Below are 17,837 nucleotides of genomic sequence, written 5' to 3'. Positions count from 1 at the left end.
TTATTTTTCTATTTTTGAAATAGAAAAAGAAATAACATTTCTATTTATTGCTCACCCTTGCCACCCACCATCGCCCACTCGCCGTCGGCCGCCACTCATCGGCCCTGCCGCGGTCGCCCCAAGCGCCCTCCGCGCGCCCCGCGTCGCCGACGCCCTGCCGCCGGCACGACCCTCGCGCCCGCCAGAGCCGCCGCAGGTTACCTCGCCCAGTCGGCGAGGGCCTCCGCCGCCGATCTCGGCACCGCCCTCGCTGCCGGCAGGGTCGACCTCGCCGGACGCCCTCGCCGCCCGCGGACCTCGCCCGACGCCGAGGTCGCCCGCCCTGGGCGACGAGGGCGGCCTCGCCCGACTCAGCAGGTCGACCTCGCCCAGCCGCCCCTCATCGGATCGGCCGCCCTGCTCGACGCCGGCCCCCTCGTCATCCGCCCACGGAGGAAAAAAAAAAAAAAAAAAAAGGACAAAACTTAAATGTTCACAAAGCAGTTCGGGTTTTTGTTAAAACGAAATTGCAGATTTGGTGGTTTTTCCCTTCTATTTATTGCTCACCCTTGCCACCGATCGTCGCCCACTCGCCGCCGGCCGCCACTCATGCCTGCCACCCGTTGCCACCGCCGTCGGCCGCCGGTCCGGCTGGGAATAGAAATTTTGTGTCGTTATCAAATGAATTTCTATTCGTTTGATAACGACACAAAATTTCTATTCCGAGAATAAAAAATTTGCATTATTATCAAACGGTACTTTTTGCTCAGAAACATGTTCGGGAAAGAGAAATAGATTTTTATATTTCTAGCCAGAAATAAGGCCGGAGAAGAGAAATATTGTCATTCGCGCCCTTAGAGCTCAAGCAAGCCGATCATTCTCAAGCTAAGTACACATCAAACATTTCGAGCAAATTCTTCTCTTGCTTGAGTGACAATCCCTTGTGTATTCGGCCCTGACATGGCACTAAGGTAAATTTCGCTATGGATCGCTTGATCTGGAATTTCAATAACCAGAATAGGATTTCAAAAAAAAAATATGAAAAATGCGTAAAAACAAAGTATTTGAAAGGAGAGATGACATAAATACTCATTGAACTTTGACCTAATATATATAATGTGATCTTTGATCTTTTAATTTATTTAATATGATGCTCAAAAGTGTAGCCAAATATGCAACTTGATCCATGAACATTCAATGTGGCTAATGGACTTTTGAGACATGTTCAGTTTAGTCCCTAAACTATATGATTGTCCCTGAACATAAATTAATAGAAGGACAACATTGAAAATTTTCATATAGTTCAAAGATTACGTTGAACATGTACCAAAAGTATATAGACTACATTGAACATATTAAAAGTTCAAAGATCATATTGCATATTGAGCTAAAGTTTAGGGACAAAATTGAACAAAATAAAATCTCAGTGACCATAGTGTATATTGAACTAAAATTCAGGAATAATTTGTGTCATTATCTTTATTTGAAAATAATAAAATTTTAAAAAAAAAGGGGATAAATAAATGGGGCAAGGAGCGCTATTTTGCACTCAAAAGGACGGAACATGAGAAAAGGAAGAAGGGCAACGACGAGAGTTTGAGCTGCGAAAAAGAGGAACTCCCACATCTACAATGGCGCTCCTGACCTAAGCAAAGCCTCCCCGAGAGAAAACCCCACAGAACAACCCTCGCATTCTCCGGCCTTCTTCTCGGCGCTTCTCGACTCCGTTCGTCGCGATGTTCGGATCCTCCCCCTCCTTCGCCACCCCGTCCTCGACGCCGTCGTTCGCCACTCCGTCCTCCACGCCGGCATTCGCCACTCCGTCCTCCGCGCCGGCGTTCGGCTCCGGTTTCGGGACCTCTATCTTCTCGAGCCCGTTCTCTTCCCAAACTCAGCAGCAGCAGCAGCAGCAGACGCCGTCGTTCCAGCAACCGGCGTCCGCCGGCTTCGGCTTCCAGTCCCCGTTCGCGACGCCGCAGCCGGCCGCGACTCCCTTCGGCGGTGGCCAGCTGACGACTCAGATGGCTCCCGTGGCTCCTCTGCCTTTCTCGCTCGCCGATCGGGACATTCAAGTGATCTCTTGTTCTTCTGTGGCTTGAGACGAATTCACATTTGTTTTTCAACTCTCATTTCGAGCTTTTGCTCGGGTTTTTTGTGTTGATTGTTCTCGATATGTTTGGTGGATGTTAGGCTATCGTTGATGCGTACAAGGAAGAGCCTGGGAACCCCAAGTATGCCTTTAAGGTTAGTTTTCAGTTGTTTCAAACTGTGAGACTCTGCTGCCTTTGTTTTGTAGCTAGTAATTCGTTTGAGCTAGGTCTGAGAGGTGGTTGAAGTGACGTTTGTGGTTTAAATTGTTGAAGTTTGGGCAAAACTTTTTCATGAATGAAGTCATTTTAGGGCGAGTACTCAGCAGTTGGGTAGAGGAGTTGTCTAATCCTGTGGAGTTTGTGTACATTGTAAACTAAGAATCCTCTGAACTTTGCAGCATTTGTTGTTCAGCGTCACCGATCCGCAATATAGAGTGAAGCCTGCCGGTGTCTCGGATGTGAGCTTCTTCTTCGTTTTTTTTTTCTCTTTAAACGGTTGAAAAGCGTGTGAAATGAAACCACGTAGCACATTAATTGCTAAGTCGGAAGTATAGTTTGCGATGCCAGATCATGTGGGCGGAGGCTATGGGGAAATTGGAGGGTATGGAGAGTGCTGACCGGGAGCGCCTGTGGCCTCAGCTTGTCCAGGGCTTCAAGGATCTTTCGAACCGCCTCAAGGTACTTAACTCGGTTAACACTACGATGCATTTCAGTGTTGAGATTTATATGCTCGCAAGGAGAGATGCGCCTAGGTTGCATGATCTCCCGTGGACAAGGTAGTTGCCAATGAAAATGCACTGTTGGAGGCTTGAATCTCGTACTAATTCAGGAAGAGATTTGATTTAATTTTAGAGGATAAGTAAGAGGAGCTATGCTTTAGGTACTGCCATTTAGATTAATAATGAATGAGCAAGATCATAGTCATTGATGATTGGGAGGATGCCGCAGTTTTTACACATTAAAGTACCTGGTGTAGAAAGGTAGATTGGTCCTCCAAGGGAGTGGCACGGCATAGATCAATTTATTCAATTAATCATATTGGATCTGATTCAGAAGATCATAGGGAGTTTGTTCAAAGGATTGTTTGACCTAAACCTTTCGGTCATATATGAATTTTATTTTTGTGCATCGCTTCTTCGAGCTTCTCAAATATTTTGTTCAACCAAACAGAGTGTCTGAATGTCAGATGACTGAGTTGGGTAATATATTAGTTCTCATGGAGTTAATTGTGGAAGTTAAACTTGTGTTTCATAGTGGAAGGGAACTTTTTGATGAAAGTGAACATGTCAAAGAAGGTTTCTTAGTATTCATTGGGCTTGGGGCAGAAATTTTGGGCGATTTGTGGTTGCTTTGGTGTCGATTTTCTGATCGGTTTGCCTATCCTAGAAATTCAGGCAGATATACAGGAGCTTTACTTTTCCAGTTATGCATATTCTAATTGCAACCGATGTTGTAAGTTACACGTGACAATGCCTGGTATATTGTTGATGCAGCTTCAAGATGAAGTCATTCATTCAGATGCAGAGAGACTGAAAATGACGCAGAGTAATGTGAAGATGGTATACTTCTACTAACTTTCTATCTTTGTGCAACATATATTTTGGAATCTGCTCTCACATGCGTATCTTTTGCAGCTTCAGAGACATTTTCAAGCTGACACGCTTCCCTGGATCCAGAGAATGAGACAGAAAGAGCAAGGCCTTCAAAGGCGCCTTTTGAGGGTATATCGTCTGATTAACCAAATTGTCATAGTGTCTAGCAGGAATGATCCAGGAAATGATTACATGATTTTAGTTGTTCCATCACAAATTCAAACTACTCCACTCTCAGTCTGATGGAGGATATTTTTCTGCTGAGCATTGTTGAAGACAAACATCTATGGTTTTCTTAGTTGCCTTCATTCAATTTTGTGTGTTTTATTTAGACGTTGGAGCATGGATCGGTATTGTTAACTTTTGCTTCCTTTGGTTGCTTCTGAGTTTGTGTGGTTCTCATTTGTGTCTCTGTGTGCCTAAGGTAATGAGAATAGTGGAAGCAATGGAGAGTAAAGGATGTCAATTGCCTTTAGTAAAAGGGGAAGCTGAGTTGGCAGAGAAGCTGGCTGCAATCACTAGACAGGTTCATGTTTTGTGGCCTTCTTCTTTTGGCCGAAATGTTTCGTGCCCTTGACCCCCGGGGATTTCGCCTATATCTCTTTTGGGACTTCAATTGGTTGATGTTACTTATATTTGTATGATACCAAATGCAGCTGAGAGGATCCGGAGCAGAACTTTCGAGGAGGGTCCAGAACTTGCTGACAATATCTCGAGTTCAAGCAAATGGCATCGGTGCAACTGGTTCTATATATCTCCCAGGATCAACCAAAATACATGACCAGAGCCTTGCTGACTTGCAGGAGGTTACTCCTTGTTGCCAAGTCGATTAAGTTTGTTGATATGTTCCTTTACGATTCTTATAGAGTTAGGCATATCATAACAGGAATATAGAATCCAAAATATATACTGCAAAGGAACCTCTTGAGTCTGCCCATTTTATCTCCTGCATTTTCAAATTTAAACACGAGATTAACATTACTACGCCTTTTTGAGACAGGTCTTACAACAACAGACTGGGGCGATTGCGAGGCTTGGGAACGTATTGAAGAGAGATATCAGGGACATGGATATCATAATGGCTGAGGACACCGAGATGGCAGAAGACACGAGCTGAAAAGCTGAAACGGCCAAGATTGTTCTACTTTTCCTAGCGAGTTTTGATTTGGGGTTCGATGGTTTTAAAACTCTGAAACCCAAACGTTCCGGTAATCTGAGGATTTTTGTGCCAGCCATAGTATATGCAATTTTCTCAGATCATCCAGAAGGTTTTGCTGCATCTTTTTTGTAATTATTAGTATAATCACTGAATTGGCAGGACTTTTCAGTTTTTCTTTTTACCCGGAAGCAGGTCTAGATTTGCAAGGGTTTATTATCCCCGTCACTCATCCTTGCCATATAGCTAAATCAACTGCAATGAGCTTTGGATTTCTTGTAAGAAATCACCAGAATAAGCAAGCATTCAGCCTACAAAAACATTAATTTAACTGTAAATTCTCTGCTGCTTATGCGGTATCTGATCATTTGCAGGATGATATTCCCAATAAGACCACATATAATCTCATAACGTCTCCTTAGGACGGGTATCTGACACCATTCTTCGGCGTTTCCTCTCTCATTCCCATAATCATCACTGGCCATGCAACCGTGTATCAGCACATCAGTAAATTTCCTCTAACCTTCAAAACGTCATCGAAGAATTGGGAAGCTCATCCGGGTTGTTATTTTGTGGTGGTGAAGGCTGTAGCAACGGTACTTTAACTTAGGTTGTAAGTTTCCGACATGATCAGCAGTACGAGCGCTGTCCAACCAGTGAATGGGCGACAACCTTTTCCATTACCCTTCGTTTGATCATAGTGTTCCCATAGAAACCCAGTTTGGTGGTAGTTGCGGACTATGTTTCTGCAACAAGCGAAAACAAGTTCATTCCCCAAGTCCTAAGAGATGTCGCTGACAAGCGAAGTCAGAAAAAACAATAAAGCGAAAATACGCACCTAATCAAGTTGCCCCTCAACTCGTCGTAAATGACTTTAGCTCTGTCTCTGTATGGTCCATCCTCTGCAAAACTCAAGAAAATATTAGGGCAAACTATTCTCGGTGATAGACAGTGAGAATGTTCGAAGGGGAAAGAGTTGTACCAGTTGAGTAGTGGTGAAGTGCAGAAAGAATTAAGTAATTCATGTTCATCCATATTGGACCCCTCCAATATGGAGGGTCATGCTCTGTATTGCGCTTCATGTACAAGGTACTGTTGCATGCAACAAAGATAGCCATTCATTACCGATACTTGCGGCTGCATACCTTACAGAGAACTAATAGTAGATGTGAATGGATCATGAAACTTTACAGTTACAGAAGGACATGCACAATCTAACCTCGTTCTGGCAAGAGACCGAAGTCCATAGTCTGTCCATAAGACGCTCTTGTTAGAGATAAGATCAAGCTGCTTTTCCAAAATCCACGAGTCCTACAGTAACCAGCAGGCATGAGAAATGCATCACCACCAAAATTTCAAAAGGGATTGCAATGCGACATATTAAAGATACATCGGCTTATTTGGAACTGTAAAGGGGAGAAATTTGGGGAAAGGGGAAATATGACCGTTGAAGGGGGAACTCCCAAGAAACTTACAGTTGGGATCATCCTCCTTATGAATGGGAAAAGGCTGACATAACCAACATGAGGAACCAGTCTCAGCTTTGGTCTTTCCAATACTTCTCGGATAAGCTCTCGAGTTGCATGATTGCTTCCAACCAATACTTCTTTCCACCTCAAACGTACCTGTAATGGTGATAATCGTATTCAATATCAGAGAGTAGATTTCAATGAAGGCACTTACTCTTTTCAGTGATGTCTAGATGTTTTGACGCATATCACAAGAATGGAAGAGACGAACATTGGCATGCGGGAAGGGCTTACTGAGGCTTCTAACGAGAAAAGCACACAATTTCTGCTGTTCGTGACCACAGCTGTCTCAACATGCTGTTTTTTCACATGGCTATACAATCTGTCGTCCAGTTCCCTCCACATCATTCTACTTCCTTTTTTATATGATTACCAATTAGTAACAGTCAATTCCTTCACCCAAAGTTTGTTGGAGAGGCACAAGGTAAGCTAATTCTCCCTTAAAATGTCTTAGGAAGAAGAACCTGGGATCTAGATTTGTCGAATGATAATGGGCAATTGTCTACATATTGTCTGCAAATCCCAATATATTCTGTCCAGTAAAAGTAGGTTCATTTCTCATTATCAGCAAATGGAACTATGGTACCTCATTTCTCAGACTAGCGAAGTATTGTAGCTTTTATTAGCTACCAACCATATGAGTTAGGATGATGATGACTCTTTACTTATAGCCAGTTATTTATGAAATGATAAAACATCTCTTGCGATGATTATGTTAGTGAATCAATTAGAGAGTAGATCAGGACAAGTGAGGAACTTTCACTTCCATGCAGCCCATCAATCTGTACATACGTACCCGAATGTCTTCTAACCACGACATGGAAAAGGAAGATTTGATATGTGGTCAACAATCACTATTGATGGAGTGACAGTACACTCGAAAAGGCAGGAATTTAACGTGAATGTTCTGCCGTATTATGTTACCACAGATTTCTGCGACATCACTATCGAGTACCAATTCTTCAAAGCCGATTGTCCCAATCAACTATCCAAATTGAATAAATCCCTAAATGCAACAAAGAGAAGAACTCGTGCTTGCTAGTTGCCTGGGTCAGAATGAAATCGAGACATACAAACAACATACCTTTTCCGTATGATTCCCAAAGTCATAGTAAGCTCCATCTGCGGCATCAAAGTGCATCTGGGAAAATTTAACAACATATGAAGGGGTGGTGCAAAAGTGGCTTAACAACACAAAGGTGTTTTAAATGCAAGTAAGCACATATGCACAATGACTTACTGGCCAAAAAACAAGCTGAGGACAAAAAATAGAGTGAGAAACCTCTAGCAGGTAATTGCTCATTGACGAATGCAAAGAAAGAACAGAGACTTCAGAACATTGCAACATCTTACTGAAACCAAACTACCTTAATACGAAGGATCTATCCATGGGATACCAGTGGCCAATCTTTAGTTCTGCACACCTATTTAATGTTGAATAAATTCCTCATATCAATGCCTAAGCCACTTTGCGTCGTCTATTCAACTGCCTTTCTGCATTACAAATGACATATCCTTCAACCTTTGTGATCCATTCTTATATATCCATTCCTCCCACTCCTTCCAGCTCAGTCAATCAACTGCTCTCCGGTTGCCCTATCTACTAACAGCCCACAGATTGCACCTCTTCAATATTTGTCATGTATCAGATGAGTATGCTCTGACATTCCAGGGAGCATATCTAAACCAAGTTGCATTCCCCATAGTTGGAATCAGCACCGCTGATCTCAATAATCTAATCCAGGTAATAAATTAACAGGGGTGTAGCAATTAGGCTTTGATTGCTTAGCTCCATTCAACAAGCCACTATTTATTTTTGCAGTGCTATCCATATATAGGCAGAGACATAAATAAACCATAACTAACAATAAATCACTACATATTACCACACGAGGAAAAGTTTTGGAAGAAAAAACAATTGCAATTTACTTCAGTTTAACCGATCATCATAAGCATCCCATTATTAACATAAAAACCATAACCACCACAAAAGCCACATTGCCAGACCCATGCCCACAATCTCTATCGACAACCTGGCAATGCCTTTTGCACCACTGCAGATACGTCCCAGATGATGGCACCAAAAAGTTATCATCTAAAAAGCCATGATCTAGAAACAAACAGTACTGCCATAATGGACACTCTGCTTGGGTTGGCAGGTCATTCTTACTGCCATCACTTGGATCACGAGTACAAAATCCATCTTACTGTTGCTTTTATGTCAAGGACTGGAAAACAAAGGTCATCATGTTACGGTAGTAACAGAAGAGGCAAAGATAGAATGTGGTAATAAACATCATTAGCAGGAAGCAGTTTCAGCTTTGAAGACAAGAAAGACACACATCTCAACTTATAAATCTGTACAAACTGTCAGGCACTAAGATTGAATGGAATATATGACCTTGGGCCAGAGAAAAAAGAATGACAATGCTGCCTCCAAAAAAATCACAAGCACCAGTTCAAAAGAAATCCACAGAATATTTCATAATACTACCATCGGCTAACTGTGCAACACCAGTTGAAAAGGACATGTACATCCAAAAAATTACTAAATGTTCAAAACTAACTACGGATTTTACAGTAATGATGTCTGACCTGATTAAGATAGTCAAAATCTGCAAGTAGCTTAGCTGTTGCACTGTAATCCTGCATCGTTTGACTCAGATGATCAGGAAAAGGTACACGAACATTTGAATTTCCTAATAAAGGTATGCTCTTCACCTTTGTAGTTTTGTCTTCCTTTCCCAAAAGATTTCCAATTGAATGCATGCAATCAGCAGCAAGAAGTATCCAGCACCTAAGATCTAAGTGCCGTTCATCTTCGCTAGGATGTGAGGCTCGTGGATAGTCATCGAATCCTGAGAACAGTGCCTGCAGATGCAAAAGCATTGTCAAATTACAATGCTATTGTATCTCAAGAAAGTACTTAACAGTTCTACATGACAGTGAACAGTTTCTCTTAAAGGCAGAAGCAAGGTAAAATACAAGTGGGACGGCATGCATGACCATGGTACGTGTATTTATTTGAATAATCTTTTTCAGAAGAATTCTAGTCCGCACATCAATTATAACTCCGGCAGCAATACACCAAGATATAACAGTGGACTCTAACCACTTTCTAAGGCATTCAAATACAAAATATAGAAGGGGAGGACCTTTGGATTGAGCTCACGGAGGGTCGTGCTATCCCGCCCATGCCAATAATAGCTTCCCTTCTCCTTCCCTACATATGTGGAATCCAAGTCAACACTAAGGCTCTTGTTGCGGAAAATATTCTCCTTTTGGAAAATATTTTTCCGGAAGTCATTTTCCTGGAAAATGTTTTTTCGAATATAATTTTCCGGTGTTCGCGACCAATATGAAAAAGTTTCGGAAAATATTTTTCGCCGGCGACCGGCGGCGGCGGCGGGCGGCGAAGGGCGACCGGCGGCGCGGCGGCCGGCGAACGGCGACGGCGGCGGCGGCGGCCGACGGGCGGGAGGCCGGCGACCGGCGGCCGCCGCCGGCGAACGGCGCCAGCGGGCGGCCGCGACCGCGGTGGCGGCGGCTGGTGGCCGCGGCGGTCGACGGGCGGGCGGCCTCCGCCGGCGAACGGCGGCCGGCGGGCGGGCGGCCGGCGACCGGCGGCGGGCGGGCGGGCGGGCGGCCGGCGGGCGGGCGGGCGGCGGGCGGGCGGGCGGCGACCGGCGACCGGCGGCCGGCGACCAGCGGCGGGCGGCCAACGGCGGTGACCGGCGATCAACTTCCTCTTCCACGGAAAACATTTTTCCTCCCATGGGCAATTTTGCCTTCACTTTGAGGGAAAATGATTTCCTCTTTGTGAAAAGAGGAAATCATTTTCCTTAAAACAATGAAGGATTTGGGGGGGGCGGAAAACATTTTTCCGTGGAAAACATTTTCCGCCCCGAACACCGGAAAACGCGGAAAATGTTTTCCGGAAAAATATTTTTCCGCAAACGAACACAGCCTAAATCAATTGCACTAGGTACCAGCACATTCAAATTTTAATTAAAGCAAAAGTCTACTGTTTATCCTCTTTTCCCTAAAAAATGCCCAAGCATGAGGGCCTAACATTTAGAAAAAAAGTGTCCCGTCAATTTCTTTCTGGATAGAAGATGACAAGAATGGAAGAAAGAAAGAATTTTCTAAACAGGAAAAGCTTGCGAAAAGGGTTTAAGCTACATATGCCTGGAAATGCAAAAAGTCTCTTGCATCCTGACTGACATAATAGGCATCACTATTCCATGTATCTTGATCACAAGCAGGTATCCATAATACCTGACTGAGTTGTATTGAACCATTGAAACCAGGCATCAAGACGACCAGATGCAGATTCTAGGAAGGAAGAGATCTCGTTGCTTTCAGCAGCATTGAACTTTTTCGCTTTCATGCCATCAATTAAATCTGGAAAAGACGGAACTCATAAGACCAAATTAAGAATCTACATACCAGAGAAGTATTTTCAAAAGGAGCGCACAGAGATCACACAGACACAGACACAAACACACAGAGACGCCCCTTTTACAACTTGCAGTACACTAACGACTTCTTCATTTTGGGGGGACAAGACTTGCCTCATTACTTCCCACTGGGCAAGAGGTGCACAAAACCCACCTACCCACTCATCATATTTGCATTTCAAAGAATTTGCACTAAGTGGCCCTAAAATAACAGGAGCCAGTGACAGGATATGATTTTAACGCAACAAAATGACTTCCTCATGTCTGCATGAGCCTGGATAACAAAATATTATAGTAAAAAATACTGACTCGGCTGACAAAATGACGGATACTTCTTTCAAAAAATTTTCTGGTATGAAGGAGCACTGGTGATCTCTGATATGATTCAATCTGTCTGTAGACATCTATCTAGAACGCAAATGCATCTGATAAAAAACTTACCATGTAAAACCAGAAACAATGTTGGTGGATTCCCATTACTTGGATGCTGTGGAACAAATTCCTCAGGGACTTTGCTGTGATATATGGCAATATGCATTCAATTATTTCAACACAAACAACACAAACAACACAAAAGCCCTCCGCACAGCACACAAGTTTGATGAAGTTCTCACCTAAGAGCTTCAGCTCCCAATATCTGTTCACGGGGAATCCAGCCATCAATGTTCATTAAGTCCAACCAGTGGCCAAGAATATCCAAACAAATCCGAATGTCCCAACGCCTGCATCCAAAAACTGTGTTAGTCAATCAGCTAATCGGGCAGATTACTACTTCAGTGCTAGTAGGCAGATTTTTAACTGCATGGATGAATGCAACTGACCAGATCAGCAGCTGATGGAAACCTTCATCCCACAAAAAGCCCCTAGGAAAGAATGGGCGGCTCGGGACAGCAGAGTAAAGCTCAGCTGGCCAATAGGAGAGATAATCATTTCTTTGAAGCTGCAAGAACAAAATAACTAATATATGACTCTGCAAAATATCCTCATGGTAATCAACACACATAAATATCCTCACAAGAAGCACAGAATATACAGGGTTTTTACACAGAATGGAAAAGTAAGGGCTGATAAAGAAGATTCCTATGCATTTCAATAAGTAGTCTACATGTAACCAACATCAGACCATTCCATTCTATGGTTGATTAGTTAACAGATAAATAAAGAGAGCATGTGATCAAAAGCTTCTCCATAAATTGAGGTACCGAAACTCCTCAGTTATCATGAAATGATCGTGTGGATAATTATGCAAAATCTACAATGTCATCCCTCAATAGCCATAGCACAGAGGTTTGATGTTCAGGCATCAAAGCTTCAAGTTCAACCATGGTCAAACTTGGAGTTGACATCAATGGAACAAGAGAGCTTTTGAATTAGTTATTAGAGAGAATACAGCTCAATATCTACTTATGTACAAAAGATGTACATATCCAATAAGTAAGATGAAAAATCTACCGCAAACATAGACAATGGCATCATCAAGGTGCATTTATTTCCCACCACAGTCCCTCGTTGAAAGCCCAGCACCAGTTTGCACATGTTTTCATGTTCAAATTTAAGAACTCACATTACAGGTCCATCGTCAATCACCAATTCAACACTGGCTCCTTTGACACAAGATTTAGTTCCCTCCATTTTTTTTAGGGTTTACAGACTGTCCACATGGAGACTGTCCAAGTGGAGATGGTTTGCTTTTAACTGTACAGCCTAGGATCTTTACAATGTGCAGAATGAATAAAGATCTATAAACTCACACAGTAGCTAATGAATGGATCAAGACGTGAATAGAATTACATCAACATAATTACACCACAATCCCACTACAAGAGCTCATTCTAACTTACATTAGCAGCTGTAGGGACAGAGATTTTGGACTGGCCATAGAAGTAGCCAATGCCTCCCAACATGTTGCCAATAGCAGCCTTTCCAACTATCATGGATTCCTTATCTAGCTGAAAAGGAAATGCCGTTCAACTTTAAGAGAACCAACTGGCGTATCAAATGAAACTTTAGCGGAACTTAAACAATCAAATGGCTCTTTTCCAAAATGCAAACCAACTTCTAATGCATGCCAACTTGTTTATACTTTTAAAGCTGAAAACAAGATCTCAAGCCTTGACAATTAGAAAAGGCAAAATTTCATTATCATTTCAAGAAGCCACAAAGGAAGATAGAGCTTGGCGATTGCGAGACAGCCACAGATTAAACTATAAATGCCAAACCATTCATTTTGATACACTTCCCACATGTTAAGTAGATAACTAGCAGCGGGTCCTTTCCAATGCAGCGTAATGAATCAGATGGTGAACTGGTTAGGATTACGAATGACATCTTCAGTTTGGTACCTTGTCAGCCAGGTTAAAGGTCTTCTCAAATTTGTTGTTGAACTCTCTTTGCTTTTCATCCAAGCGGCTCGTCAATGATTCACCTAAATATTAAGTAGTCAAAATTGAAAGGGTAACAAAACTTTGAACAGAAACCCTTCACACGAACAGTGTTTCACTCAAGTGAGACAAACCACAATGTTTAGTTGCAAGTCATGCCAATTCCTCCTACTTTATTGAAGTAAATAATTTTTTATCGGCTTGAGTTGACCAACAACAACCTAAACTTGTACCAGGAGGAAATGGGGGTTGCTTTTTAGAGAATAGCGAAATCCATAAACTTAAAAAATCTGATAACCTCTATATTTGAGAAAACCACTACCCACGAAAGCCCATTTTCCCTCGGTATCTACCAATGCATATTGGCTACCTAGCTTGGAGGAATTACTTTTGCCCTTAAATTAAATACCCAGAACACTCATTTGTAATAGAAACGACAAATTGCCAGAATGATTTGTTATAGGACCGCAATAACAGATTATATTTATATTTATATACAAGAAAAACAGAGATTAAAGAACTTTAATAACAAAAAACCAACAACGAAAACTAGTGACCAGATCAGCCTAAATTGGATATACCTGTAAGACTGCTGACACGTTCTTCAACCCTTGACCTTTCAGAACCAACTCCAGATACAAAAGCAATATCCATTTTAACAGGATTCCTGGCAGAAATCTTGGTAAAAAAGGACATACACCATGTGAAGCCAGATCAAAATATAATTATGGCAGAAGCATCCTCCTGCATTAGTAAGAAAATGTAATTACTTAGCAAGATCATGTTTACTATTACCATGATCACATACCTGGAAAACTAAGACATTTGAAGAATGATGGATTGAGTCAGACAATTGCAGTCTTCCATATTTTCTTGCCTAATAGAACATAATCACATAAGCAACAAAACCATAGAACATATATACATAAGTTACAATACTTAATAAAGAACATACATTTTTCTTCTGTTACTAAAAACCTACCAAAATATCCAAATAAGAAATCAATAACCTACTTGTTCCCCAAGATTTTCTTGGACAAGATCAGATAAATTATGCATATGAGGTGTCCTAAAACCCAAATAATGCATTTCAACTTCATCCTGCAAAAGGGACAATTGGCTACAAATTAATATGTCAGCGAGATAGGAAGCATGACCAATATACATCAATGATAAATATAATAAATGCAGAAAGTATAAAAAAATGATCCAGAAAGAAGGCGCTATTTACTAGAGCAAAAGCACGGGAAAGGATTTTTTTGTCAGAAAAAAAAAAAAAGCGAGACTACGTGGCAAAGGCATGCTAAATCCTTTTAGAGTGAATGGCAATGGAACATAATATTCCACTAAGGAACTTGCAGATAACAGTCTACTGAATTTACTGTGTTACACCATTACTGCAATCAAGGCATCAAGTGAACTGCACCATGTACATCATTTTAACATGGTTGTACAAGCAAATATCAAAAGGAGAGGGCAATTGTGGGCACACACAAGCAAGCAAACAGATGAAGCTGCCAACTAAAATGACTAGGTAGTCATTTTGATGCCAGTGAGTACCACAACTGAACCTGGGAACTGTCATGGAAGTTCTTAGAGAAGATTACTGAGTGGATGTCTACCAATTTACTAACAGTCTCTTGTAGTGCACGAAGAAAGAAGAATATGTGTCAAAATGAGGCATTATTTTACTGGCACAAATCATTCACTATTCTTGTCAACAAAAAGAGCCTCCCATAAAGAGTAAAAGCAGCAAATATGTTAGCATCGGAACCAAATTCGGACATTACCATTGATTTCAAATGCAGCTGCCAATCTTCAATCTCCGACCTTGTACCTGATGCCAAGAGAGTGTGATCACGATTTTTCAAGGCATCTGTGCTCATATCCAGAGTATTTCCATCTTCATCTGCCAAATAGAAAAAGAGATGCGAACTTTTCCAAATTTCTTCACCTGGAGTAGATCTGTGAATAGACATAATTTACAAATTAATGTCAACAACAAAGATTAGATGGCAGAGCAAAGAAGAATTCTCTCCATTTGGGCCAATCAGACTGTTCATCCGTGACAAGACAACATGCTGCCATTGAAAAACTAAAGATCAATGTAATTGACTTAGACTAATTTTCTTCAAGATTCAGGAGTCACACAATAATGCAGCCTTCTAAGAAATAGCTAAATCATATGCTCCACTAAAGTGATGAACGTATTAGGAAAATTTAAAGCAACAAAATTAACAAACAGAAGCTTTAGAAGACTAGGACAGGATCTGCAAATCACCGTAACCACTATTTCTACTGAGGAACTTAAGGCCTTTTCAATCACTCCTCTCAAACCTTCTCCTCCATTCAATACAATGGATTACAATACAGTATACACATGTATTATGTTTCATATGTTGATACAGAGGTATGTGAATGATAAGGTAACACGGAAAATCATTAGAAGAATGGCCTTGATTAGACAAGTGAATATAATCACCAGAGGCATTAAACTGATCCATCCAGGATGCTACACTAAGAATATTCATACATTCACAATCATCAGCATTGTACAATTGGGTATCAGAATTGCAAGTTTCATAGATGAACTATAAGTAGGCATCACATGATAAAATTTCACGGTAAAACACATCAACAAAAAAATATATGCATTAAATTATGTGCATTTAATAAAGTATGCATAGAATGATAAAATTGCATGTAAATCTCAGGCGGACTTTGAGATGGTTACTTTGGGCTTTGCACCTCAATTCGCACTGCCCAGTCTCCCCCATAACCACTTCCAACTTCCTTGGATTTCAAGAAACTCGTTGCCAATACCATACCATGATCGACCAAGACCTGATGCCCAAAATCACGGCCATTATGGCTGGTCCATCCGTAAGAGCTCAGTCCATCACTATCTTGGCAGACATGGCGTAGGGAGTACCTTCCATCGTTTACACCAATCCACATTAAGCCAGCTAGCAGAGAACGTGGCGCTCTGCCAAAAGAACAGTTTATTATGACTAGGCTATCTTTGGCATAAAAATCAGGAATATCTCAACTGAATAGTATAAAGAAACAGCTTAACCAACTATTTCATCCTTAAAGCAGGGAAAATTCGCAAAGTACGCGCATACACGCTTCTTGTAGGAACTTACTATAAATCCACATAAAGTGTGGTAGTCCAAATCAAGACACCTCAAAATGAGGGGAGGAGCCACACAAATTTATTGATAAAACTTTCATTGTTGGAATCAAAAGAGATGCAAGGGTATACATAACAACCGAGAAAAAAATGACAAACCGCTACTCCCAGTGGCATTGTGAAATTTTCAGATGAAATATGAAAGATAGCATATAATGCTTGAAAAAAAATCATGAAATATTTTTCGAGCTTTTGACCGCCTTATGCAAAAAGAAAATCCAGGAACAGTGCATTCATGGCTATAGCCTTCATCCAATCCTCTCTCCTTATACAAACAGTAGCTAAGATAATAAAGGATCACCTCGCTCGAATTCCTAGATAAATATGAGGCCTGTATGTGCCCCAGTACAAGCTCTCTCTGTGCTCCCCTTGAAACTGCCAAAATCAAAACCATCGGAGTTTCAAAAACTAGAATCAGAAGCGCGCATCCACAACACGTTCACTCGGCAGGCCCGGCTACTATATACACAAAAGCATATCGATCAAAATCGTAGTAACCTGCGGAAGGTCCATGATCTTCGGAGCTGGGAACGGCGTCACGACCCTCGGCAGCTTCGCCTCGTGGGCCGGCTTAACCAGGTGGTTGACCATGAAAAATATAAGCAGAAACGCGACGGCGCTGACGCCGAGCACGTACTTGAGGTTGACGTTGAGGATTCTGATGAAACCGTCGCTTTTCCTTCTCTCCCTGGGGCGCCTCGGGTGAGGCCTCTCGCTCTGCGAAGGATCGCCGTCGCCGGAATCAGCTCCGGACTTGGTCCTGCTCCGGGCAGTGCTTCGTCCACCTCCGGTCATGATTGAATTGACGGAGCTGCCGATCCACAGATTGCCTGCAAGATTGATCAATGAGAGCGAGCCATTGAGCGATCGAGGCTCGATGGAGACTTGTAGCGGAGCGAGAGATGACGATGCGTGATGGATTTAGAGGTTTGTTTCGTGAGCTTCGGCCTCGGTCAAGTCAATATGAGACTGGCTTGCCATTCTGGAACTGGAACCAGAACTTCGAACTCCACTGAGAGATAGAGAGAGACAGAGAGAGAGAGGAGCAGAGCAGCACAGCTAGGGCAGGTGCACCGGCGAAGTGGAAAATGGGCCATGCTTATGAAAGAGAAGGCCCAAAGAGATCCGGACTACGTTGGGCCTCGGCCCGAATCTCGACACGGCCCGAATCACTGTCGTATAGATAGCCCGGCCTGGACTCAAAGACGGTCCGGGTCAGCCCGTTACCTGAATCCGATCCATTTGTTTATTCTATGTCGCGCACTACTGAAGGCAGCTTCCGGGAAATGGCGTATAAGACAAGGTGCAGTACAAAAGTGGTATCAAATCCTTGTACGGAATCCCTCAATTGTCCAAGATTGTGGAACATTTTTCATCATAGTACGTGGAAATTTGCCAAAAGCAGGTCAACGAGAACCTCCTTGTATTTGACCAGATCATTTGATCAGAATTTCTTG

General features: G+C 42.2%; 2 protein-coding genes across 2 annotated transcripts; one reads left to right on the top strand and one right to left on the bottom strand.

Annotated features, from left to right (window-relative positions):
- The first annotated feature begins 1,530 nt into the window (after positions 1 to 1,530).
- Positions 1,531 to 5,045, top strand: LOC115671807 (nuclear pore complex protein NUP54). Its single transcript, XM_030593454.2, has 9 exons — positions 1,531 to 2,051; positions 2,170 to 2,223; positions 2,468 to 2,527; positions 2,637 to 2,747; positions 3,563 to 3,628; positions 3,704 to 3,790; positions 4,086 to 4,187; positions 4,318 to 4,467; positions 4,662 to 5,045. Exons 1-9 carry the CDS (start codon positions 1,716 to 1,718, stop codon positions 4,776 to 4,778), a joined length of 1,083 nt encoding a protein of 360 aa, XP_030449314.2. The 5' UTR covers positions 1,531 to 1,715; the 3' UTR covers positions 4,779 to 5,045.
- A 15-nt stretch (positions 5,046 to 5,060) lies between these two features.
- Positions 5,061 to 17,405, bottom strand: LOC115671801 (mannosyl-oligosaccharide glucosidase GCS1). Its single transcript, XM_030593447.2, has 22 exons — positions 16,879 to 17,405; positions 16,682 to 16,755; positions 15,922 to 16,173; positions 14,978 to 15,152; positions 14,202 to 14,288; positions 13,996 to 14,064; positions 13,769 to 13,865; positions 13,149 to 13,231; positions 12,648 to 12,755; positions 11,628 to 11,746; positions 11,421 to 11,528; positions 11,248 to 11,321; positions 10,625 to 10,750; positions 9,502 to 9,569; positions 9,068 to 9,217; positions 8,942 to 8,992; positions 7,431 to 7,487; positions 6,293 to 6,442; positions 6,037 to 6,128; positions 5,800 to 5,909; positions 5,656 to 5,719; positions 5,061 to 5,563 (listed from the first exon to the last, which is right to left on the bottom strand). The coding sequence occupies exons 1-22, from the start codon at positions 17,173 to 17,175 to the stop codon at positions 5,419 to 5,421; spliced, it is 2,556 nt and encodes an 851-aa protein (XP_030449307.2). The 5' UTR covers positions 17,176 to 17,405; the 3' UTR covers positions 5,061 to 5,418.
- Positions 17,406 to 17,837: the final 432 nt, after the last annotated feature.

This window comes from Syzygium oleosum, unplaced genomic scaffold (assembly GCF_021117445.2).
Source record: "Syzygium oleosum isolate NSW1041296 unplaced genomic scaffold, Sole_v2.1 Sole_v2.03, whole genome shotgun sequence".
In the NCBI taxonomy this organism is placed as follows: domain Eukaryota; kingdom Viridiplantae; phylum Streptophyta; class Magnoliopsida; order Myrtales; family Myrtaceae; genus Syzygium; species Syzygium oleosum.
This window is presented reverse-complemented; position numbering and strand designations above follow the sequence as displayed.

Coding starts and splice junctions, on each gene's coding strand:
- LOC115671801 (XM_030593447.2), bottom strand. CDS start 17,175: ATGACCGGAGGTGGACGAAGCACTGCCCGGAGCAGGACCAAGTCCGGA. Junction 15,153..15,921: donor ATTGAGGTGCAAAGCCCAAA/GTAACCATCTCA, acceptor GTCTATTCACAG/ATCTACTCCAGGTGAAGAAA. Junction 5,910..6,036: donor CGGTCTCTTGCCAGAACGAG/GTTAGATTGTGC, acceptor TGCATGCAACAG/TACCTTGTACATGAAGCGCA.
- LOC115671807 (XM_030593454.2), top strand. CDS start 1,716: ATGTTCGGATCCTCCCCCTCCTTCGCCACCCCGTCCTCGACGCCGTCG. Junction 2,224..2,467: donor ACCCCAAGTATGCCTTTAAG/GTTAGTTTTCAG, acceptor TGAACTTTGCAG/CATTTGTTGTTCAGCGTCAC. Junction 4,188..4,317: donor TGGCTGCAATCACTAGACAG/GTTCATGTTTTG, acceptor TACCAAATGCAG/CTGAGAGGATCCGGAGCAGA.